At 40.1% G+C, this 25,592-nt stretch overlaps 1 protein-coding gene across 1 annotated transcript in view; it reads right to left on the bottom strand.

Annotated features, from left to right (window-relative positions):
• The window catches only part of ZRANB1 (zinc finger RANBP2-type containing 1), a 61,982-nt gene extending 37,401 nt beyond the window's left edge, over positions 1 to 24,581 (bottom strand). The window contains 4 exon segments of the mRNA XM_006026582.3: positions 324 to 477; positions 2,580 to 2,767; positions 22,843 to 23,693; positions 24,475 to 24,581. Coding sequence (XP_006026644.1) covers positions 324 to 477; positions 2,580 to 2,767; positions 22,843 to 23,656 — 1,156 coding nt within the window. The 5' untranslated portion in view covers positions 23,657 to 23,693; positions 24,475 to 24,581.
• Between the last annotated feature and the right edge of the window lie 1,011 nt (positions 24,582 to 25,592).

Genomic DNA, 25,592 nt, shown 5'->3' with positions numbered 1-25,592 from the left:
GGGCCATCTATGCTGATTGCAGAAGAATGAATTTACCTTGCAAATAACAAATTATGGGTTTATATATGCTGATCACATAAGAGCAAATTTATATATAAAGAACCCACATAAATTGAGGGAACCCTGTATAACTTTCTGCTTCACTGGGGTAACGCATGGATTGAAACTTGTAAATAGCTTTGGAGATTAAGCAGCACTAAGTAAATGTTAACAGTTACCAGGTACCAAAACCTAACAAAAGTTGGGAACAAGTTGTTAAAAATCCCTGATCTAATGATGATGCAAAAGGAATATTTACAAACAGAACATCATTTCATGATTACCTGCAGGCAATGTAAACGTTACTAGGTCAGTGAGAAAATAGCAAGCAAAATCTCCCTTCCGCTGATGAAGAGATGCAGCAATTTCACGCCGGATTTGTTCTGTCAGCTCTGGACACACCATTGCTGGAATGCACTTTGCTGCATGCTGCGATACCTGTAACACAACAGGCTTGTTTCACTTGATGCTATTCTCAGCTGAATATAAATACTGGAGATCCATTTATAACTTTTCATAAATATTTTTGAGGAAGAACTAAAGAGAGGGATATAGCAGCCCTAATTATAACGAAGGAAGCTGAACTGAACGCAACTCACAGGAAACAATTCCTGCAGACGAGATGCAAGCAAACAAATGTAAATACCATTTAATCACTGTGACGCTAACGGGCCCTAGACCAACAGGCACAATAACTCAACCCTGAACGTAACAACACCAGGAGACTGAACAGATGGCTGACCACATTATTAAGAAAGAAACAGGTAACAGAAAACAACAAAATGGAGGCTATAATATTTTGATCCAAACTAGGATCTGGCAGACTACCTGGTAACGAAAGAGGTAACCCTTAGGTTATGGAAAGGCACTGGTTAAAAACCAAAAGGATACAAGTATAATGTTTTTCGTTTCTATGACAAAATTCTATACCCTGCATGGACTGGATTTGTCTGAGGAAGCTTCCCACTTTTTTTGTTTTGTTTTTACCTCCCACACATTAAATTACCCAAGGAATGGGAAAATAACTTTACTTACATGTTCCACACAACTTTTGGAAGGATTTTCATCATTTTTGACAAACCAGTCATTCAATGATAAAATAGCTGATGTTTGATCTCTAATACAATATTTGGAAGGCAAACATTTTAACTGGTTACTACGCTGACAAAGCTAGGATTCCATACTAAATAGCTGGCCCCTAAGCAAACTTTCTCGCAGTTTCACAAAGCTGACAACTCAAAATCACAGAATGTTTCACCGAAGCTGGTACTTGCTGGAATCCAAGACAGTTTTTTCCCCTGCATTCAACATGGGAGGGTAAGGGAAGAAAATAAAGCAGCCCTTCATCCTGTATTTGAACACAAGGTATGGAGGCAGACAGGTGCTGCGGCTCTGGCTTAGGCCCCAACCTGGGCTCGGGGTCGGGGCCACAGCTGACTTGCCCTCAGCCGGGGCTCTGGCCTAGGACACAGAGTACATCACAGCTCTATCCCCTGCCGGGCCTGGCAATGGCAGTAGCTCCAGACCCAGCTGTGGCTCCTAAACCAACCCAGTCCCAGTGATAAGATTCCATACATGGAAAATTATAACATCTCTTTTGTTATTTTGTTGCTTTGTTCCTGATGCCCCACCCTCCCCTCCCTCACACTGCAGATAAATTTTTATGTGCATCTAATCTTCCTTCGCACACACTAGCTTCTTTGGAAAAGCTACCCCCATTCCCACTGCAATACGAGTGCAAGAAACAAATATTACAGGGGAGTGGGAAGTGTACCTCAAGGATTTTCGGAGGCCAACAGTTTCAAAAAAGAAGAAAATACAAAGAATAACCATGATAGAAATGCTGCCTGTAAGTCAGGCAAACGGCCGAGTGGAATAAGAGGAATGGACAAAATGGATGCAAAGCGCATTTTCCTGGATGGGAAGACATTACCAAAAATAAGGACCCAGCAAGTGAGGTTTACAGGAAATGACAAATTGCAAGGGCAAGCGAAAGATAAGAAGTGTGCAATAAGAAGCAGAGTTTGATCTCATAAAGGAGAAAGACTAGAGAAAATTGCAGGAAACGGGGAAAAAGTGTGGAAAACAGGTCTTTCAACCAGAAGCAAAAACAAAACAAAAATACGAACTACAGGAAAGGAAAGCAAATCACATTTCACTGCTAGGTAGATTTAAGAAACAAAGCCAAAGCAGTTTATCTTTCTAAATGTTTTGCCTTAGGGGTATTTCCTCTTCCCCACCCTACAGCACAGGAAACAGCATAATAGCTTACTTTCATTGCCAATAAGGTTAAAAGGAACAACTGCTTATATGGGAAGAATACAGAAAAATTGGTTAGATTTTCTCGCACAAAAAGACTGTTGCTAAAACAACAGAAAGCAACAATGCATGAATTTGCCCAATAACATTTGTCAAATATTGGGCAGATGCATTTCATCTGCAAAGAAATTTAACTCAACTCCAGTGGTTTTAAACTCCATCATGGCAGGGTTACATAAAAAGCCTCTATTTAATCTAAATAAGGGTCAAAAGTATCTCACCTCAGTAAGCAAAATTGCTAGCATATCTTGCCTCTGAAAGCGTATAGCCAGATGTACAAGCGTGTAGCCCACATCAAAAGCAGAAGGGCGATTAAGCAAGCGTACTTCATCTGCAGTAAGCTGGCGTGCAATATCTCCTCCTGAAGACTTGTATGCTTCGATAGCAGCTAGATCACCTTCTACAACTCCTGAGGAAACAAAAAGCATATTAAACTTCATTTCAGATGATGCAAAATGTAATTTTGGCTCAAACTGCCTTATGCCACAAAACTTTCCTATATCCCTCAGGAAAAGAAACTGCTCACTGTAATCCGCAAATAAATATCATTGTTACTCCAGTATGGTCCTGCACTTACCTTGCCCCCAGACCAGTTCCCTGTTCCAGGAGCATATATTATAGGCCCCTGGCAGATTTAAAAATAAAATAAAATAAAATAAAATAAAAAATAAAATAAAATCTCACATAATTGGGATTGGAGGAATTTTACACCTGATCCAAAAATTGGGCATCCTGCCATGCCAGACGCGCACTGCAGATTGCACGATTTTGGGGAATGGAGACAAAATTCTTTAGATGCCCAGCATTTAACTGCCAGCACATGGGGATCCCACTGGGGAACTCAGTCCTCAATTCTGGGCTCCTCACACATGGGCCTTCAAAGGGCACCATGGTATTCCCAGGGCATTGGGAATGGGCACAAGATGGCCCAGTCCCAGATCTGGGGCCTGGCCCCTGCCCAATCCTGACAATTCGTGGTTAGCAGGGGGCAGCCACAGGACCTGAACCAGGTCAAAATAGTACCCACTCTTCCAGGTGCAGTTTTGAACCATTCTAGGCAGGTTGAAACTGGTTTACCAGGCTCATATGCATCTGCAACTTAAACAGGTCAAAATACTGCATGTCTACACCCTAACAGTGGTTTTCAAACTTCCTAAAGTGACCAAACCCTTCCATATCACTTCTGCTACAGAACCCCTACCCCATGAGCTGACGCGAAGCCAGGCAACCCTGCCCAGCGATGGTGGAATACTGTGTCCTGGCCTCATCCACCTTTCTCCCCAGTCTTTGTGGAAAGCCTGATGACCCATCGTGGTAGCCCAGGGTTCCACAGAGCACAGTTTGAAAACTACTGCCCCAAAACATTTAAGTAAAATACAAAGTTATTCCATGCTGCTCTAAAACACAAATTTTCTACAAAGGAGTTGTAAAGACAAATACTTCAAAACCCACATTAAGGCCATTAAGAGCAAACTGACCTAATTCTTATACTGCAACCACCAAAGATAGTACCATGCAATGATTGTGTTGCTTTCTTTAATTCTACCATGCTCTGAATATAATTAAAAAAAACTGACCTTACAAAATTAAAAAAAAACTGGAAATATAAAAGGAGGTACATTTGTAAATATAATCCTGACATCAGGATATGCTGCTCTGCATGAGGATGAAAAATGCGCTTTTTCCAGATCATGTCATTTTCAATAGAGAAGCTGTTGTGATGCTTCATGTTTATAAACAACATGGAAGTGAAATCCGATTTACAGAGAAATAAACAGGACAAAAATAACGTACCAGGGCTAAGTAGAAAATTATTTTCCCATTCCACAAACATTCCTCCTAAAGATTTTCTTACTCACTACTGGAAAAAGCCTGAGACCTCTCTCTCTAATTCAGGGAGAGACTTTGCCATCCCAGAATAGTCAGCAGCCCAGTAACCCTTTTGCAGGGGACTAAAAGAAACCTCTTTTGCCTGACAAAAATATTTACCCAAGACAAATTACTGAAACCATAAAATCAAAAGGGTCCTCATGTTCACTGCGGAAAAAACTTTATTTTAGCTTCAAATTTCAGAGAACTTGAGTTAGCATTTCACATCTCACAAGACCATTGTGTTTCATCAAGAATCCATATTTATGAAAAAAATCAGAGGCATGAAGGGGGAGAAAATAAGAATTTTTTGGTCAGGTTTTCAAAATAAATTCAGGACAACAAGCACTAAAAAGGAAAAGGAAGATGGTGTGATCTTTGATGGACCAAACTCTACACTTTCAGCCTGAAGATGGAGCTGGAAAAGCTCTAAAAAACCCTAAAAAACCCCAACAAAACAAAACAAAACAAAAAACACACTGCTTTGCTAGCATAACACCAACAACTACACCCCTAGTACTCGACTGATCAGTGTTATTTACCAAGAGCGCTCTTTTAAACTTTAGTAGCCACTTCACACCCTATAATTTTTTTCAACCATGTCTACTGAGCAAGGACACATAAGATTTACTTTGACGTACAACTGACTAAGAAAGACACCTGAAAAGATTCTGGATATGGATCTTCACAGTCAGCAAGCAATCTAGGTTTGTTATAATTGACGTTTGTCAAGAACCACGAACAAATTCATCTTCAAAACTAATTCTGCCTCTGAAAGTACAAAAAAAGGCACTGGAAGAGTCGCATTCAGCAGCCAGCCACCTTTCAGAACACAAGCTGCACGCTGTGGTTTTAAATCCGTGTAGACCACTTTTATATTTGTCACTGCATTTCTACTCCTCCATTCTCAGCTGTTGCTGAAGTAACTTGTCACTATCCTTGTCACAATTACCCCTCAGCTATCAGCAAGATCCAAGACTGACACGGACGCAGTCCTGTGAGGCTCAAGAAAGCCCTCAGGCATTAGCTATTACAGCTGCTCTGGTGAGCTAATTCAAGGCTGTATTCAGTACACAATACTGCCAACTCTTGCAGTATGCACACACAATACTGCAGCACACTACTGCAAAACTTGGCATTTCCAAGATTCCTGGCTCCTTATGTCAATTGATTAAATTCATGTTTAAGATTTCATTTTTAAGTAACTTCCTAGCCCTCGTGGGTGTGGAGAAGAGTGATCCAAACCTAGCAAACCTAGCATAAATTTGGAGTGATCCAAACCTAGCATAAAAACTAGAATACATATAATAATATATTCATATACAATAAGAAGGCAGTTTTACAGGGATGCCATTGCCAAGCTTATATTCTGTGGCTTTGTTTCATTTTTGGTAACTGCAAATGAATTGCTTTTGTTGTATGTAGAAAAGTTGCCTTCCAATTTCACCCTCTTCTTCCTAGTCCGTTAACCAGGACTAGGAAACAGGGAAGTTCTGGCAAACTCTTTCAATGCTTCTGAAGTGCTAGTTGCTGTAACACCAATGCAGAAGTGTGTGCCTGGAAACAAAGTGCTCCCTAGATCTTCACTCCACCCACGCCAGAGGATAGAGAGTGTGTGTCAAGACTATGACATTTCTCATGAGACAGGTGTATTATTCTCTATGCCAAATGCCAAGCTCCATGCAATCCCTCAACATCATGGCTCCAACAGTTTTCTAGATACTGTATTTCAGATTTTACTGAGCACAACTGAAATCAGGTTTTAAAGTTTGTTAAATGAACTGGAAGCTGGCATTTGCAAGTCTACTCAAAAGAAAGATTACAAACGTTGGGTTTATTAGCGTTCTAATACACCACATTCCATAAATAAAAAATGTCTGACAAATTAAAACAGATATCGTGGAGGCAATATTTGATAAAATGACACACTAGTGAGATTCTGGTCACCATCACCACCCACTGCATTCTTTGTGCCGTTAAATGTCACAAGTAATAAGATTCATATTCACTTTTGCAATGTGCTCTACACATACCAAGGTCTCTTTTTCTTAATCTAACTATTCTGCAGAGGAACATGAGTGGAAGGGAAAAATCAAATTATAGTCCTGCAGAACCATGGTCAAGGACAATGGCTTTTGGTGCCATCTCTGGGACTCTTCTTGACTCTTCACACCCTTTGGCTTGTCCATTCTTCCCAAACCGCTCCCATCTGAACACTGCTATCTTCTGCTGCTTCTTCCTGCGTTACATTTACCAAGCACTTGCACAAAGCACCTAACAAGGAGTCTCTCTCTGGGGACAGCCTAAAACCACTGAGTCGCGGTGTCCCTTTTTACAAGTTACACTGTCAGAAGTTTCTGCTCCTATAACATCTAAAGAGCCAGTTAATAATAGGTAAAAATGCTCTTCCAAAAAACATCTGTGCCCTTCCTGATGAGAGGAGAAATCTCCACTACCCTCTGTGGTAAAGATGAATGTCCGGATTTGCTCCAAGTCCCTGGACCAAGGACTCTTGCCAGTTTCCTATTTCTGGCAGTCTTTAAAATTTACTGAAGTCTAGCTATTTGTTCTTAAATGGGCATGTCTACATATTCATTAATGCGCCTGAGATGCTGTGCATTTAGTTTAGTACTTCCTTAATAAAGTACTAACTAAATGCACAGTACCTAAAGTTACTGCACCTCAGCACCAATGCCCAGTGATTTAGTGATGCTTACTGCACATTAGCCTAATAGCGCTGCATAGTAGACTATTAGCACGGTTTCTACCATGACATGCTTCTGCGTGGTGGTATTAGGCTAACGCGCAGTAAATGCTTCATGTAGATGCACCCAATGAGTCACAAAGAACGGATGCAGGAAAATATTTCATCACCAAAAAACAATGGCTATAGCTTGCAAACCTGTCCAGCGGTCATTTTTCCTTTTCCTAACCCTTTCGAATCATCCTCACTTTTATTCCTAAACTTTCCTTGCTCTGTCCGCTTTTTGTTCTATTTCTTAATTTTAAAAAGGCTGTTATGCCCTTTATGACTTGTATATCACCAACATGTCTGCAGGGCTCATAACTAACAAATCCTTCAGACTGTCTGTCTTCATGTTTGGCCCATGAGGAAAGTAGGTAGTACAAAAAGTCCCATGATGCATCTGAATTCAAAGGTGTCACCTATGCACAGCACGATGGAAGCCTTGTCATTTTACCCAGAAGGAACAAACAAAACAAAACAAAACGAGATTTGCAAAAGAAGGAATGATTGAGGGAACAAAAGATGCTGATAGTGAAGTATGAGCACGCCGGTTTCAGGGAAAGGTTACATTAAGTGGGAGAGCACAGTGCCATATCTTTTTCAGCAAACAGAGAAAAGGTTCAAAAGATGTGCTTCTCAGCCTTCTTCCAAACATCAACTAATCACCATATGAGCACTTTTAGAAGATCTAAATATCTGCTAGTCAAGACTGCCTTTACATTCTAATCTGGATACAGTGACTTGTCAACTTCCTCATATAAAAAAAGGAAGCACTATCCTAGAACATTGTTACAACACCATGGTAATGTACTGTCAGTAAAATCAAATGCTAGAGGTGTTTCAGGTCATGCCACTTCAGCATTTTCTGGTTTGACACCAAAAAACACAAAGAACCAGCCACAGCAACAGAGTCAGATTTCCAGAGCTGGATGTACGCAGCTGCAAATATACAGTGCCCTGATATCCTGTATGAAGACAAAAAACTATAAGATCCCTAACTGGACACTTGGGGCATTTATACATCTGCCCTGGAAGTCAAACGAGCTTTAGTTAAAGAGTCCCCTCCGCCATTTTTCAGAGCGAAGATTCTGATACAAGTGATGCTGCAGTCTGCTGGAGCACAGTAATTACCACGCTCCTGCAGACTCGATTAATCAACTGTTTACAACAGTAATTCTCAGCCAGGGTGCCAGTGCTACAAAATCCTTTCTACGGTGATGCTAGGTACCAAATAATGTTAATGCTGTTAAGTGTGCAAGTATGATTCACAAGATAAACCCTGAGATTTCAAATAGGAATCCATAACATTAAAAACATTCTGACCTGGTCTGAGTCCTTTGCAACAGAAGAATTGTTCTATTACTTGTCTGCAGTTGAAAAAACCTAAAGTGAAAATTAAGAACTGACATTTTCCAAAGGGGACCTTTGAGTTTAAAAATAGTTGAGAACCACTAGTTTATATAAAATTAGAAATATAGAAATGCACACCAGAAATTGCTCAGAAATGTATATAATTAGCTTATACCAGGCGTAGGACAGGCCTGCTCACTGAAAACACCAGGCTTCCTAGAAGCCAGTTTTGTAATATGGATTAACCCCTTTGCCTGAAAAAATGGGATCATGTCTTAAAGAATATTTTACCATAATTGTAAATAATAATACAATAATGTAGTAAGACCTAATGCCACTTCCCTGATTCCTTTATTCTACAACCTCCCTACTAACCTCCTAACCTCTTCTTTTATCATTTAGTCCTCAGCAATTGCATTTGCTAAAATTTCAAGAGCATAAGCAAATCAGACTGTAAAGCTAAAATTTCAAGAGCATAAGCAAATCAGACAGTAAAAACTGAAACCCTGCCATACTTTTTTTTTTTTTCTAAAGGCTATGACATCATTTCATACTTTTGAAATTCTGTTGCTTTTAGCATTCTTCTGGAAGGTCTGTAGTACTCCTTGGTCTAACAGCTAATTCCCTTTCCTGCCTCTTGAGTTTAAGAAGTTGAAATTTTTATACACCAGTATCAATTCAATCAGCACAACTCAAGGAATGATCTTTCTTAAGTGTTACTTCAGAGCTAACAGGAAAAGCTTGTGCAGCAACTCAAAAGTCACCACTTAAAACATGCATCATAGCAAATTCAGGTAGTCATTGCAGCAATTAAGAATACAGTCCAATTTTACTTTCAGACCTCACACCCCTATTTCCAGTATGCTTTTTTTTTCAGGCTAAAGTTTTATCTTGATATTAGATTTCATCAAAACTGACTGAGAATCCCCAATATTCTCCATTGCCACTTTAAAAAAAGGTGACCTGAAAAGGAAGTGGGTGTGGCTGTGTTGTTTTTAAGCCAGTCTTGCTCCTTTTTTCTTTTTATGATATATACAGGCAGACCGGGGTTTTTAAAACACTTTTTCTTGCTTGCTTTTTATCTTGGAACCATCAAGTATGTAAAGTCTGGCCACCTCCAAATTCAAGCTTTGGTTCCCTAGATTCTGTTTTCACTGGAAAAAATACTGAAACATATCTTCACCACTGCAGTTATCCTGGGAGCAGTGACACAGATGGATCACCAGTACCCTTACAACAATTAATATAAAAAAATTATGTAGCCAGTCAACTATCCAGCATGTTTTAAGCTTTAAGACAGAGTCCACATACAGAATATTTTAACTCTTGCATATAACTTAAAAAGAAACACCCCATACTAGTTATAACGGGTACAATCCCCAACGTGAAAAGACTTAAGCATGTATAAAGGGTTCTAGTATCTACAAATTCCCCCGAATTTATGGGAACAACCTACACTGGCATAAGCTCCTTTATACCACATGAATATATGACAAGTTTCCCAGAAAAGCAACATCAATTAGGAACACGAAAAGAAAAAGTTGTAAGAATCCTTTTCTGGCTTTTCTGGCTTGGGAAAAGTGGTTTAATTAAACCAACAAGAAAACTCCAGTGCCAACATAAACTGTCTTCAGTGGGGACATTTATAGTGTAAAACATGCATGGTCACCATGAAGAGGTATGTGTATATGTATCCACGGAGAAGAGGGACTGCACTACTTTATACAATGCCAGTCTAGATAAGGTTGTATGATTTTTCAGTTTAGTTTGATCCCGCTTTTGTTTGTTTAGTTGGTTTTAGGTTGGTTTTTTTTGTTTTGTTTTGGTTTTTTTGTGGGTTTTTTTGGGTTTTTTTGTTTGTTTGTTTGTTGTTTTTTTTTTACAGGATTGAACCAAACTGAAACAAAAAAAAAAAAAATCACTTAAAATAAAAGAAAAACTGAATGTATCTTTAGACACCTCTCAACTAATTTTAAAATTTCCTATGTTAAACTAGTGCAAAGTCATGTGTAGATAACACCCTAAGTTTAGACAGGGCCTTAAACTAAAAGGCCTACCAAGTTTAGGATTTCTGTATGCATAAAGGTGATGATGGCATTGGTAAACAACATTGCTCATAGTCTATTTAAACACGAGAAGATGAAATACTTCATCTACTTAAGGAAGTTATTGTGCCTCACCCCTTGAATAGAGGATAATTAGCTTAAATTATCCCCTGGCCTGCTTACTGAAAGAATGGAAGCATAGGCAGACTAATGCACAGGCAAGCTGGGCCTGAGCCCACAAGATGTCTCAGGGGAGGTGCTGCAAGTCATATGATAATTATTCTTCAATTCTGACCCAGTTCTCATTCACTCAGCGGTCAGCCACAGTGAGCAATACAAAGCAAACAAGAAGATTAATTTGCATGCCCATTTTTGCATACAACACAAATATGCAAACAAACGTACAAATAAGCCCTCCCCTCACTCCACACTGCTCACTGTAACTTACCCATAAGTGAGAAGCCGGTCACACACCTCCACAGCAGCAGCACCAAGAGCAGAAAAGCTTTTTTCCCCTACTGGAGCCCAGCTCCTTCCTACCCAGGGCCCCAAAACATCTTAATACAACTATGAATGGAAATTCTTAAACAATTAACCATGACACAGCTTTGAAACATGGTGATCTAGCAGAAAGAGTCCTTTCCAATGAAATCATAGCGTTCTCCCCATGACCACCAATTAGGATGTAATGTGTTTAGGGTTGCACCTCTGTGCTTAAGTTTACCCCTTTGTAAAATGATCATACTTAAATCCAAGGTGACTTTGAATTTACGATAACACCCCATCCCCCCACAATAATTAGATTCCATACATGGAAAATAATAACATTGTGAAAATTTTCCACATAGAGAATTAATGATTGGAGGGCTGCCTTCAATTTATCCCCCTCTGTCTCCCCTCAGCACCACGGAAGCAAGAAAAGCAGTGGCAGAAGGACAAGCAGCAGGGAAAGCAGCAGTATGGCAGCAAGCAGCCTCAACCCCTCTTCTTACCCCTACATCTGCACCTGCCACTTGTCCCGCACCCCCCAGCCACTTCCCCCCCTGCTACCACTTACCCTATGCAGCAGCTCTGGCTCCAGCCCCAGCCCCAGCCCCAAGGCCCAGTTGAGGCTAGAGCAGTCACCAGCCCTGGCCAGTACTCAAATCCAAAATGAGCCTCTCCCACCACCACCATGTTGCAAGCCCTCCCCCCCCCCCACCATGTTGCAAGGGGGGGGGGGGAAAGGAGGCAGGGAGGGAGTTGTGCCCATGTTTGTCCTAGAACAGAAATAACTTGGGATTGGCATGTACACACATATCGCCTTTCTAATTAGGGTTTAGTGAGCAGCTGAATGAATGTATTAGCACTTTTCTGGCATTGATTAAATGATGCTGTCCTGGCATAACCATTCAGACATACTTTTCAACATCCCAATATAAACCGTTAGTACTTCTTAGCTGATTAGCTTGTTTAGGATTCATGATTATCAAGACGTACTTTGTCCCAGGATAAAATGGTTTATCCCAAGACAAACGTGATATCTGTTTTTAGCTTAAAAGTTTAAAAATGAGAGCACCGAAAATGTTTGGCCAATATATAATAGTTGAAAAATTAGTTCTACTCAGTTTTTTAACTTGAAAACAAATCTGCTCTATTATGTCAGACAGCGAAGCACAGAAGTTAAGGGCTGGAAGGGACCTTGAAGGATTGAGTCCAACCCCCCTGCTCTGGGCAGGAATACTGGTGAGATCAAATGATCCCAGCAAGGTGTTTTTCCAGTCTCCTCTGGAAGACTTCCAAAAGTTGGAGACTGCACCACCTCCTTGGGAAGTCTATTCCAGATTCTGGTCACCCTTACTGTAAAGAAGTTCTTCCTTACATCCAACCTGAAACCATCCTCCATTCCTCCTTGTCCTCCCCGGGGTGCCCTAGCAAAAAACAGTTTCTCTCCCAGCTCCCGATATTCACCCCTTACATACTTATAGACAGCCACCAAGTCCCCCTTCAGTCTTCTCTTCCCCAGGCTGAACAGTCCCAGATCCCTTAATCTTTTCCCATAAGATTTGTCCTCCAGGCCCTTAAATCATTGTTGCGGTCCTTCTCTGGACCTCTTCAAGATTCGCCATATCTTTTTTTGAAGCACAGTGCCCAAAACTGGACACAGCACTCCAGCTAGGGTCTCACCAACGCTAAGTATCACTTCCTTAGCTCCGCAACACATCGGCTATAACGCATCCCAGTATGCTATTAGCTCTGTTGACTACAGTGGTTGCACTGGCAGCTTATGTTTATTCTGCGATCAACCATAACCATGAGGTCCCTTTCACTCATCATGCTGGCCAAGACATCTCCTCCTAACCTATATTCATATTGCTAGTTACTTCTCCCCAAATAAAGCACTCCGCATTTATCCTTATTGAACAGCATCCAGTTCCACTCCGCCCACCTTTCCAACATGTACAGGTCCACTTGGATCCACATACTATCCCCTCCCATGACTGCTTTCCCCATAACTTAGCATTGTATGGAGACTTGGCCAGCACGCTTTCCACATCATCTACATCATTGATAAAGGTGTTAAACAGCACAGGGCCAAGAATCAAACCCTGCAGGACACCACTGACCACCTCTTGCCAAGACAATACAGATGCACACACTAACACTCTGGGTTCGACCCCTTATCCAGTTCCCAGCTCACCTGACCAAAAATCCCCCAGGTTGTGTTTCTTTTTTTACGGAAGCATCATGGGAGACCATATTGAAGGCCTTTGTAAAATCTAAGTATATGACATCACCTGCATCTCCCACATCAAAGCAGTTCATTACTTACAGGAGACGAAGTTGGTCAGACACAACTTGCCCGTAACAAAACCATGTTAGTTATCCTTTAGTATCATGCCTTCTGCCAATCTCAAAAATGGACTTTTTGGTTATTTTTTCCTAAATTTTACCCAATAATCAAGGTCAAACTGACCAGCCTATAGTTTCCCAGACCCTCCCTCCTCCCCTTCCTAAAGATTGGCATCACATTGGCCCTTTTCCAGTCTTTCGGAGCCTCTCCCACACACCACAAGTGCTTCTTTATCATAAGACTTTTGTTTTACATTTTTTGGCAAAATAACTTTGACTTTACAAACACAAAAAGGTACCTTCCTTTAAAAAAAAGGATGCGATTGTACCATTAAGGTTAGCAAACATATGACAGCATCTCCACTAGTTACAAAAGACGCCTTAGGCTTTCCTATTTTTGCATGCCAAGAGAAGATGCCCCAGGAGAGTGCTACAGATTCTTCTGAAGGTTCCAGGACTTTATCTAGGAAAGTACAGTTTGCTTAGCTATTTTTAAACACTTTAGCTGGAAACAAGCTGACAAATTATTCCATGTACACTAGGGGTTTAAAACATCAGTTAACCCATTTTAAACACTCATCGTTTCTCTAGCGTGGAGAGCACCTGGGAGCTGTGCCAAGTTAAGGTTATTGGATTATCTAGCAAGCTGAACCATTTTCCCCTCCTTCTTAAGATTTGGATAATTTAACAGGTGTCCACAAAAGGCTATTTCAGAGCAGAGCATTGATTAACACTTTTGAGCATAAAACTGTAGCCTCTGGAGAACGTCTCTTCTCACACTGAGTAGTGAAAAGGCCTTCATAAGCAGCTACTCTTAAAGAAGGTTAATTTAAATACAAGACCAAAAATGTAGATGAGCTGAGAACCTTTAAGGGATAGCAGTGGAATTTCTCAGAGAATTCAACTGCCTTAAATTCAGGACCGCCTACTCATGCTGCAGCCACCTCCTTCATTCACTACACATCTTTCAACTTTATAAGGAGTGATATAGAAGTCCAACCCTGATTACTTCTCATAACACAGCCACCCTGATTGCTGACTGAGGTCCTACAGAAAACAACAACATGATCAGGCAATTAAACACTATCATACTGCAAATATACAAGGTGCATGTCAGGGGGGTGGCAATTACAGTTGCCCAGGAACCCATAATACTGCTAACTTAGAGAAGCTTAACTTTTAAATCTAAATAGTGTTCTTTTAAACATATGCTGCAAATGCAATTGCCTAGATTGTTAAAAAGATATAGATTTTGTTGATACCCACAGTGGCTATCCGCAGGGTGGGAACTGCATGGACCCTGACCACATGAGCTGATGGACTACCAACAGCATTAAATTGTCATTCTTTATTTAGGCCAGTTTCAGAGAGAGGATGAGATGATTCTATAAGGAGACAGCCGTAAAATCCACTTGCGCCCCCACCCCCTCACACACACTCTGGGTCCCTTGTTGCAGTTACACTCTCAACTCAGACTCTAATCTCTTCTCAGCAAATCCTAGTATCACTTTTTGGGATGCTCTCACCAAGTCCCAGTCTCTTCACTAAGCACTCTCAAGTCTTCTCCTACCCTCTTCCCACTTCTTACCATAGATGTCTCCCTCTCCCTGGGGCCTCCAGTCACTCATCCCAGCCCACATTTCTCACCACTGCCAGCACCTAATCTTTAGTCTCAGTGTCCACATGCCCCAAGGCTCCTTGTCTTAGAACATCTTCTGAGAAAGTCCAGGCCTCCCTTCTACCACTTGGCTTCCTAGCTCTCCAAATCTCTCCTTGTTCTTATTGCCAGCCTTTCACCCATCCTCAACCCTCTATTCTCTTCCCACCCACCACCCAATCCCACTCTTCATCTATTCACCACTATTTTCTGGAGTGGATGTCTGGGTCTCATCCTTTCTGCATTTGAACAGGACAGCTTCCTTCCCTTTGATGCTATGGCATCAGGTACAACAAGGGCAGCCAATCTGCAGCATGCATGCCACAAGTGGCATGGACAGTGTGTCAGCATGCCCAGATGAGTACACACATGCAGTCTGCAGTGCCACAAACCACATGAAGCACATGTGCACCAGTTTGCTGTGCTGCTAAATTTGCCACACGGCAGGTTCTGTTTGGGGTTTTTTTTGGTTTTTTTTTGACACCAGGAGCTCTCCATGTTAAAAAAAACAAAACTAAACTAAAGCAAAACAAAAAACTCACTTTAAAAAAAAAAAGTGGTGCGGCACACGCAGCAGCATGTGCCACCAGAAACAGAGCCTAGCCAGTCAGAGCCATGACTTAGGCCCACAGGACCCCAGGTAATGTTGGTCCCATCCTCCTCTTCCCCACCCAGGTCAATTTACTGTGCACCAGGGCATGTATGCAGGGCCATGCCTGGGGACAAACAGCAGTGGCACAAACATGTGCCACTATTCATCCCACAGGAAACAAACACTCACCCCTGCATGTGTGCACAGAACAGGAATCAGAGAACAGAATAGCAGGTCAGGCAAGGGAAAGGGATCAGAGTGGCACTCAGAGGCCATGTCCAGATGAGCACGGACACGTGGTATGTTGCGCTGCAGACCCATCTGCAGCATCACATACCACAGAGGCAGATGCTCCCCATGCACTACCTTGCAGCGAGGGGCAGGGGAGGCTGACCCTGGGAGATCCAGGGTGTGCAATCTGATTTTGCAAAGGCCCTTTATTTATTTTTTTTCCAAATTTGGACACACATTTTCACAGGAAGAGAAGATACATTAATGAGGTAAAGTCCATCCCCACAAATGCCAAGCCCATGCTCTGAAAGGGAGTGAAGCCTTCTTTGAGGAAATATAAAAACCTAGTTAAATTCTTGAAAATGGCTGAACCATTTTAACTAGAATTTTCAAAAAATGATTTTTTTTGGCTGAATTTAACTAATAACCACCTGGTGTCAAAATAGGAAAAGTTGGTTAACTAGCTTTGGCTATTAGTGACTAGGTACTAAAACCCTATGAAATAAGGACAGAAAGGACTATTAGATAATCTAGCTGTCCCTTGTATTTGCAAACCACTAAATATTATACTAGCTACCCCTATTTTTGACTCAATAACTTGCATTTGAAAGATGCACTTCAAAAAGGCACCTTTGTCTTTGATTTGAAAATATGAAGTAAACACTCCCCTAGATAAACTGCTCTCATAACAGGTACACCATCTTCTGTTTTCAAACAAACAAACAAAAAAAGTCCTTAGGACCAATGTTAGATGCACTTTCTGGAGCAAATATATTACATCCAAAGCAAGCACATCATTGAAGGAAGATGTACTTTTCTGCACAGGGTCTTGCAGGGAAAACAGAAACAGGTTTACAAATGAGGCATAAATAGGCCTGAAAGCTGAAAGGTATCAGGAGATTTAAAAAAAAAAAAAAATCTTAAAATTCCTTAAAGCAAATACCATTAGGCACAAAAATTAAAAATAAAATCAGAATTTAAGATATTCCTATTACAGCTCCTCATCAAAATGGACTGGCAAAGTACTACACAATTCTAACTTATTCCAAGAGATGTGCAACAGTGCTATACAAGGTAAAGAAAGACCTCTTTTGTATACAGTCTGGTTTCAGAGCAACCATGTACAAAAATACATTTCTCCCACACTGGTTAAACATACCACTTCTTTCAAGACAAAACAATCTGCTCTTCCAGATAACTACAACTAGGTTCATTATGCTTCTCAATTTAAATGAAGAACAGAAAAAAAGGCACCTCAGCCAACAGCAGGATCTCTTCCTCATTGTTTCTCACATCACCTTGAAAGAGGCATGTTTGCAGCAATTTTTTTTTAAAGGAAAGCATGTAAGTTTTATAACAAACACCACTCTCTAAAAACCAGAGGGAGAGAGGGAACAAGGAAATCTGTAAACTGTCATCATATACTTGTGGACAAAGCAAAAACTAACCAGAGACATATGCAGGCGCATGAGGAATAAGCCAGTTGTCCTTTTAAGGATGTACTGAAAAACAAGATTTATTATACATTAATCCAAATAGCTTAGATGTGCTTGCGCCTTAAACTCTCACACAGCTAAAACAACTGGAGCAGCGGTGCTCAACCTTTTTTCCCTGGAGGGCCAGAAGGGCAGATCCCAGTGTTTCTGATCCAGAGTCCAGGGCCCACACAGCAGGGCCCCATCTGGCCATGTAGGGGAGGCGGCAGGGTAGCCTGGCCCTACAGGAGTAGGGTGGAGAAGGGAGGAGGCTGCTGTGGGTCTGACTCCACTCCAATCCTGACCCAAGCTAAGAGCAGGAGTCAGAGCTGCAGCAGCCATTTGCCCCCTTCCCCTCCTCCACTTTGTATGCAAATTTAAGCCAAGGGGCTTCTCCCCCCCCAAAAAAAAAAAACAAACCACAGACACACACAGCCCCCTTATTGACTAGAGGAAAAAACCTGGTCTTAGATTCAAATAAATACAGTATATCAATTGTAAAAAGAATTTGATCACAGATAAGAACTAGTAAGCAACAACCATGCTTATAGAAGCAGACAACAATATCCAAACAAACCAACTTTCATTTTTTACTTGAGTAACACTACACAATACCAGTATTTTAAAAATATTCTAAATTTGATCCATTAATAAAATACTGAAAACAAGTGGCTATAAAGAATGCATTTAACTAGTGCAGTCTCAGAATCTCATTAAGCTTATAGATCACCTACAGGATTAATGTACAACTGAGCCAATATCCGGATGGGAAATCTGGCCACATCTACTTGCAATGTGACAACCCGTCAGTGTTTCTCCAAATAGGTAGCACGAATTTTTTTGTTTGTTTGTTTGTTTTTTGTTTTGTTTTTTTTAAATAATAAGAACCCATTATGTCACTAAGTGAAAGAACAAACCAAACATAATTTTCTGGTAAAAGATCACTGTCATATTCTGTGACTGAAGTCCTTTGACATGGTAGCCTTAGCAGCTTTAGAAAATTATTCCATTAGAGCATTTTGGTGCAGGTGCGGAAGGGGAAGATACAGAGGTAAACAGGAAGAGAACATTTGCAATAGTCTCTGAATACAAGGTACATTCTTGACCCTCATTTTGCTTCTTTAAAAGAAACTGGATCAGCAAACACAATGAAAAGCAGTTTGGTGTTATCTCATTATGATCCCATCATAATGCCTTACACTTCGTTAAAAAAAAAAAAAAAAGAAAGGACAGTTTATGCCAAATTGGTGCTTAGGTGAGGGGTCCTGGTTTTAAAGATGTACTGAGATTTTAGTTAAATATATTCTTTTGTATGCCTCAAAATAAGTGACACTTACTTTTTCATTTTAAGAAAAAAAAATAGGTGTTGTTTTCACATGTTCTTATTGCAGAACAAAGCCAGTAGTTTGCCCCCTCAGTAAGAACTTCATTGAACAAAATAAAACATTTCTGTGTCACTCAGTGTAAAGAGCATACGTTAAACTCATCCCAACAGTAGCTTTAAAAGAATAAATAAATCAGTAGTTCTAGATGAATGCAGTAGCATAACATTTTTGTCAAGTAAACATTGGCTGCAATGCAACTATGACTACTCAAAGTAAGTTATTATAAATCATAAATTATTATAAATCAGAAATGTAGTACAATGTCACCAAGAGCTCAATTGCTGACTCTTCTTAAGATAGTTTTGATATCTTGCATCATGTATCTATATATAAATATCTATATAAAATATCTATATTAAAAAAAAAATTAAGATCTCAGCCCATAAATGACACCCTGGTACAAGCTTAAACACACCCTCCCAGTCAAGTTCAGAAATAAAAAGGTTTTCACTGTAATTTTGAATTCACTGGGGATGCAATATGAGCCAGCAGTTAGAATGGTAACAGAACTGGAAGAACTGGGTCTTCTTCTCAAGTGACAACTTGTGTGCCTAAAATTTCCCCATTGAAAAAACCAGGATCATTACTTCACTCTTCAAGACTATCAGAATACACAGCACTGTTAGGGCAGAGAATAAACTCACAAGACAAACGAAGAAAAGGCAACTTTCACCCTTATGACCATTCAATTTTATTTCTTACCTGTTGTTCCATTTTTTTTTTATTTTTTTTTTTAATTTGGTTACAACATTTATTCTCAGTGAGGATCCTTTAAAGGGTGCCATGGGCTGTGAAAAATAAGTACTGGTAGGTGAATCACATGTAGGTGTTTGCATACAAATCCAGAGATTTTAAATAGGAATCCATAGTGTCAAAAGTATGTGGTCTTTCTGAGTTTTCTACAACAGAAAAAACTGCTCTGTTATTTTTCCAGAGTCAAAAAGAGTGAAAGCTAAGAGCTGGCATTTCCAAGGGATACCTTGAGTCTAAAAACTTGAGAGCCACTGGGCTAAGGCATGATGTATGTTATTAAGGTATACCCATTTAATTAATACAATTCAATTGGCACATGTTGTAGATATGCTTAAACTAGTATGACCGCCTCCAGTTGGTTTAGCTTAACTTGGTAACTTCTAAACAGCTTAAATAAAGGTTAAACTGATTTACTGTACAGTATTATGTTAGGGGTTTGCACAAGCTTAACTTGTTGACTTTAAGTTGATTTGAGATTAAATGCCTCTAACATAGATAAACCCTTCGTTTACTGTGATACCCAGAATTTTGCATAAACCAATTCCGAACTTAAAAGTGACCTACGGCAGAAATCTAATATGTAAAAATCTAATATCCAAATAAATAAACCTAAATACATTAAAAATGAAAAATGTTAAATTGCAAGTATTATTAACAGTATACTCGCCTCCATATAAAAAGTTATTATTGCCTTTTACAGAAGTATCACGGTGGGGGGGGGAAATCCATGAAATTTTCCTTCACGAGACCTGAAAAGTTCAGCATATGCTACTCACAACTGGCATTATGGATTAGCCTGAACTTTGTAAAGCTTCAAGTAAACTTAGATACATCTGAGACAAACCAACCTTATGGTGACAATAAAACGTCAAAGTTCATTTAACTTTAAATGAAGCAGTAAACAAACTGCCACTGCCTCATGCCATTGTCTATGCGCCCTTGGCATTCTATAATTGTTGTTTTCATGGTGCTATAACAAATACTGCAAGTATTATTTCATGAATTGCTAAGTTTATTTTCCAGAACTGCCACAACCAAAGCAGCATACATAAAAATGTTCTCCATCTTACAAACATCATCAGGGAAGGGGGAGGAGGGAATCATATTTCAAAAACATCTAGTAAGATTGCTATCGAGGTAAAATGGACATCAGTACTGCACCAAAAAAAACCCATAAAACTTCTATATGCCGTGTACAAATAATCATTCACTCATTTCATTGGGGGGTGGGGGGGTGAAAAATAATCAGGCACTCTATAAAATTTTAATAATCAGTCACCTGAAGCCTGAAAGAAAATCTGCTACCTCCAAAAAGCAGCCAATAAAGGTTAACCCTCTACCCAAAAGGAAGGGGGAAAGCGCTCTCTTGCTCACTGAAAGCAAGCCTAAAATACATAGTACAAAAACTTACTTCCACACAAATAGATTCAACATTGCTGTTTCACAAATCAATTTCTGCACAAGAGTAGCCAAGATTACTACCCAAAATAAAGAAACTGAGAGAGAGGCAGACTTATAAAATGGAATATTAAAAGGAATAAACCACCGTAGAAGTCATCCTAGATGTTGATTATTAAACCTGATTGTATGCATAAGGCTCAACATTTCTACATATGGAAGTTACAACACAAAAATTCTCTTACAAGACAAGTAACTAGAGAAAACTCCACTCTTCCATTCCTTTGTTCTCTTAACAGCATTGAGACCACTACCCAGAATTTCCTTAAGAAAACACTAAAACAAAAGAAAAGTGATGTTCAAATTTCTAAAAATCAACTGGTTATCAGAAGCCTGTATTTACAGCATAATATTCATCTGCAGTAATTTCCAAGGTCAGAATTATACATGTAGCTTCTTGGAGATACACACGTGTGTTATTTTTAACATCCGACTGTGCATCTTGTGGTCACATAAGCTCCATAGTGTTTATAAATAATCACCAGCTGTAGCTTGGGAGTTTTACCACACATCTAGTCACAGCAAAGAGAAGAGCAATTTTAAATGTACAGGTAGTGCAGAGATCAGCACACCTCTGGAACCTAAGGGTTAGCATGGCCACCACTTGCCTGGCCTTCAAGCAGCAATTAATTTTAGTAGTAGCAGCAACATGAATTCAATGATTTGGCATGGTGAGGGAGGGGGCGGCATGCATAGATAGCAGTAATATTAACCACCCCTGAACTGTAAATTTGATGCCCCAGGCCTAAAAAGTTGTCACAACCCAAAGTTGTGATTTTTTGTTTTTGTGTGCGCTTCAGCACTGCTAAATTATTTTCCCGCTAAATTGCAGCTTCTTTGCATGTTGGAGTTTTCTGCTGCAGAGAAAAGCCCCGGTGCAAGGGAGAACTTCCCACCAATTTGTAGCTTTCTTTGCATGGTGCATTTCTTTTGCATCTAGGAAATGCTCGGTGCAAAGAGTTCCTGCCATTTGTATTCTAATTCGTGCCACATTAGTGGCCGATTCTAATACATGCACACGTGGCGGCTAGCGATTGGCTTGCTAGCCATATAAAGAGCTTGGGTGGTTTCCGCCCAAGTTGGAGAGAGAGCAATTGGAGTTCAAGAGGGAGAGCGTGAAGATCTCTAATCGCTGCAGATCCTTACGGACTCAACGCTTTTCTTAAAAGGCAATAGAGGCCTGATAACCAAACCCGCGGAGCTTCAACAACTCCGTGGAAAAGAACCCGTCGCCGATAAATTCCTAGACGTTTCCCTTCCTGTACGAGAAACTACCGAACCCGCGGAGTTTCAATAACTCTGGGGCAAAGAAACTACCGAACCCGCGGAGCTTCAATAACTCCGGGGCAAAGAACGAGTTGTCGTAGTCCTCTAACGAGGATTTAAGTGGAGCTGAACCTGGACACTGTCCAGCCTACACCACGACCATCTTTGGTGTAAGTAAACAATCTTTAAATCAACCATTACGCGTCCGTGACTAATTCTAGCTCGCCACCCGTCCTCTCCGACCCCGCGTGCCCGGGCTGCTGGCCACAGCCCGCGTGCACAAAGACGGGCCCGGCTCGCCCCCAGCTCGCACATGGCGACGAGGATGGGATCGGGAGGGCCTGCGCATGGCGACCCAGGTGGGATCGGGAGAGGGCCCGCACAAGTTTAAAAATCCACAGCTAAGTAACTAGATTCTACAACTGTTCTGTTATCAGCTCCCACAAAAGGTCAAAAGATCTCTCACCCAGTTGCTATATGAAATGCCTCTAAAAAAAATGATCAAATCCTGTTCAGTTCTCAGCTGCTTCCCCACTCACCGTTATACACTGCTACTTCAGGAACAGCAAGGTTGAATTTTTTAAAAAAGTGACACGTGAAGTTACAGCACTTTACTTCTACTGTGACCATTAAGTTCATGCTTAAAATTCATGAACCCAAAAGCTTACTTAATAACTATTCTCCAACTATTTGGGTTGGTCTAATAAAAGATATCAAATTCACCCAAGGAACCTTGTCTGCCTGCTTAAATTCATGCACGCACACTAACTACATACTGTAACAATTAAAAAAAAAAAAAAAAAAAAGGAAGGCAAGACAACTTACCCACACAAGCATTTAGAAACAGCCAATCAGTCTTTTTCATTCGGTTTTTTATTTGTTTTAATTTTTTGAAGTCAACTTCAAGTTCCTCCTTGCTGCCAACAGCTCCAGCCAATTCAATTCTTTGGAAGTCCATTTTTACCTCAGATTCACGTTTGGTTGTAGGAGGAGATCTTCTTTGGCTGTTACCACTACTGCAGCTTCCCCTCCATCGAGCTCTGTCTTGCTCATTTATGATTGAAGAAGCCTCTTCTGTCTCTGCAAGTTCTATTGCTTCTATGTTGTTAGGTCTGGGATGATCACATACAACACATTTTCTGGCCTTCGCCCAGTTTTCATATGTACAAACAGAACAAGTCCAATGTTGTGCCCTCGTGTTCAGTTTATTTCTATCATTATATTCCTCACAAGGATCAACAGATAAGGGGACTGGTCTTGATCCAGAACCTGAAGATTGAGGGGACTCTGTAGGACTCCTGGTCCTGCGCTGAGATAAGCACTGAGTACACCTGATCGCCCTTGGCCAGTTCAAGTACGTGCACATGTGACAAGACCATTTATTTGCACTTTCCATACTGTACGACGATTTAACCCTTGGTCTCGCACTAGAATCTGGACATATCAAAGGGCTGCTTCCTCCTTCAATGCTCGTAGGATCCCAGTCTCTGCCAATATCACTTGAACCACTCTTGAATGGATCTTCTGTGATAATTGTTCCACTAGGTCTCTGAGCACGACACATGGTACACTTGATTGCAGATGGCCAATTTTCATACGTACAATACTCACAAGCCCATTTAATTCCACGTTCTGTCATTGTGCACTTCTTGAAGTGAATTTTGTCAGACAGAAAGCTATAAATAAGTAGAATTATTAAAACATGAGTGTATACCACCCAAATTCTGAAAAGAGATTTCTTACTTTAAGACTACTTTATTACATATAACTCAATTCGATGCGTGTTAGACCAAGTACAAAAAATATATATTTTTCTGATTACTGGACCTTCAGGAGACTGCAGATAGCTTAAATTAATGTTAACATTACAATAAAAAGATCAAGAAACCTCACATACTGTGTTTTTAATGAAGAGTCTGGAACTTCACAAAATAAAATGAAAATGGGACATTCTTGATTTTGAGTCTATATTTAGAATTTAAGATTCATAAACAGATTTCAAAGAACAAGTGTATGATGCACAAACTATATATCCTTACTAGCCTGCTCTTCCCAGCGAAAAGAACACACTGGGCTAACAGATGGTGGATGGAGAAGGGAAAAGTAGGAAAACTGGTCATGAAGATTAAAAATAAATTAGAAATATAATTAATATGAACACAATATAGAAAAAAACAACGTTTAAACTACAAAAAATCCCCGTCTTAAAGGTTACATATATTCAGTCATAAAAACAAAATTGGGGTAAGTTTATTAAATTGGGTAGTAATTTTTCCAAAGTAGTCGTCTCACAATATATTTAAGCAGATCTACTTGTATTTGTTCAACATTATTCCAAAGAGAAAGCTAAGAACAAGCTATAGGCTAATATAATCAACCATATTACAATCCAGATTTCAGTCCTACTGCAATAAACAAAAAAACCCCAAAATAACACTGTAGGAGTCAGACCCTTACCTTTTCTCTAATGAAGAAGAGATTCTGTCTTCATGCTGGCTCAGACCTTGTCCTCATCAGACTGCTAAATGTGACGGATGAGACCGTGAACAAGTATCTCTGTAAACAAGACCAGAAATGTTTCATTAAAGCTTCACACTGGACTTGAGCAACTTGAAAAGCAGCACTCTGTATGCCACTCCCATTCTTGCCCCAGCCTGCTTGTTTAAACACTAGCACAGCCTGGTGAGTGAAATTATCCAACATAAGTCTGACACTGATTAATTTAAGAAACATACAAGCATGTAGTAATTCAACTTTCATTAGAATCAGCTCAAGTAGCACAACTAAAATGCACACAATCTGAACTGACACAAAAATGTCTACGGATCCCCCTACTCGTATTAAAGTCTCGGCCAAGTAGAAGTAAAAAAAATGGGTTTTGATTTGACAGGTTGTAACAACTACAAAGTATGTTCCTTGCACTAATAAAGACCAAATTTGCTGTTCACCATATAAAACTAACTGTATCTATCATTTCCACACATTTAGCCTTCTCCACACAAGGATTAGTTCACCTGTCAGTTTTCATATTCTCTATGATCTTACTACTGTTGTTTAGAAAGGAGAAAAGTGTAGCGAACAGCAAAGAGTCAAGGATTGAACAGCAGAGTCAAGGATATGCAAGTTACATTACAGCTTTTAACTCAAATACAGACCATACTAATTTTAACTCTTGTAAAAGCATTAGTTTATGTGGATTCTAGATGCAGAAACCCAATTATGTAATAAGTACTGTATTCGTTAAGGAAATAGTTTCAAAAACCTCATGATCTACTGAAACAACCTTTCTAAGTCTCACTTCTCTGCCATCAAAAACTCCTTGGTTGTTTGCAGACTAACTGACAACAGAAAGTCAATCTATCTAGCAGTATGAAAGAAAAGCTTGTTAGTTCTTAAATTACAGTCACTCTGGCTCCAGAACTGTTTGTCTGACCAGCCCAGAAAGTAATCCCCTCCTGACTCCAAGATGCATTATAAAACCATGATATGAACATATGGATTGGGCAGGAATATCAAAGTATTATTATTGCATGGTTCTCAGAAATATCTCCCTCCACTGGTCTTAGAAACCATGC

Source organism: Alligator sinensis, unplaced genomic scaffold, assembly GCF_000455745.1.
Source record: "Alligator sinensis unplaced genomic scaffold, ASM45574v1 scaffold193_1, whole genome shotgun sequence".
Classification (NCBI taxonomy): Eukaryota; Metazoa; Chordata; order Crocodylia; family Alligatoridae; genus Alligator; species Alligator sinensis.
The sequence above is the reverse complement of the archived record's forward strand: the minus strand, read 5'-3'. Positions and strand labels throughout refer to the sequence as shown.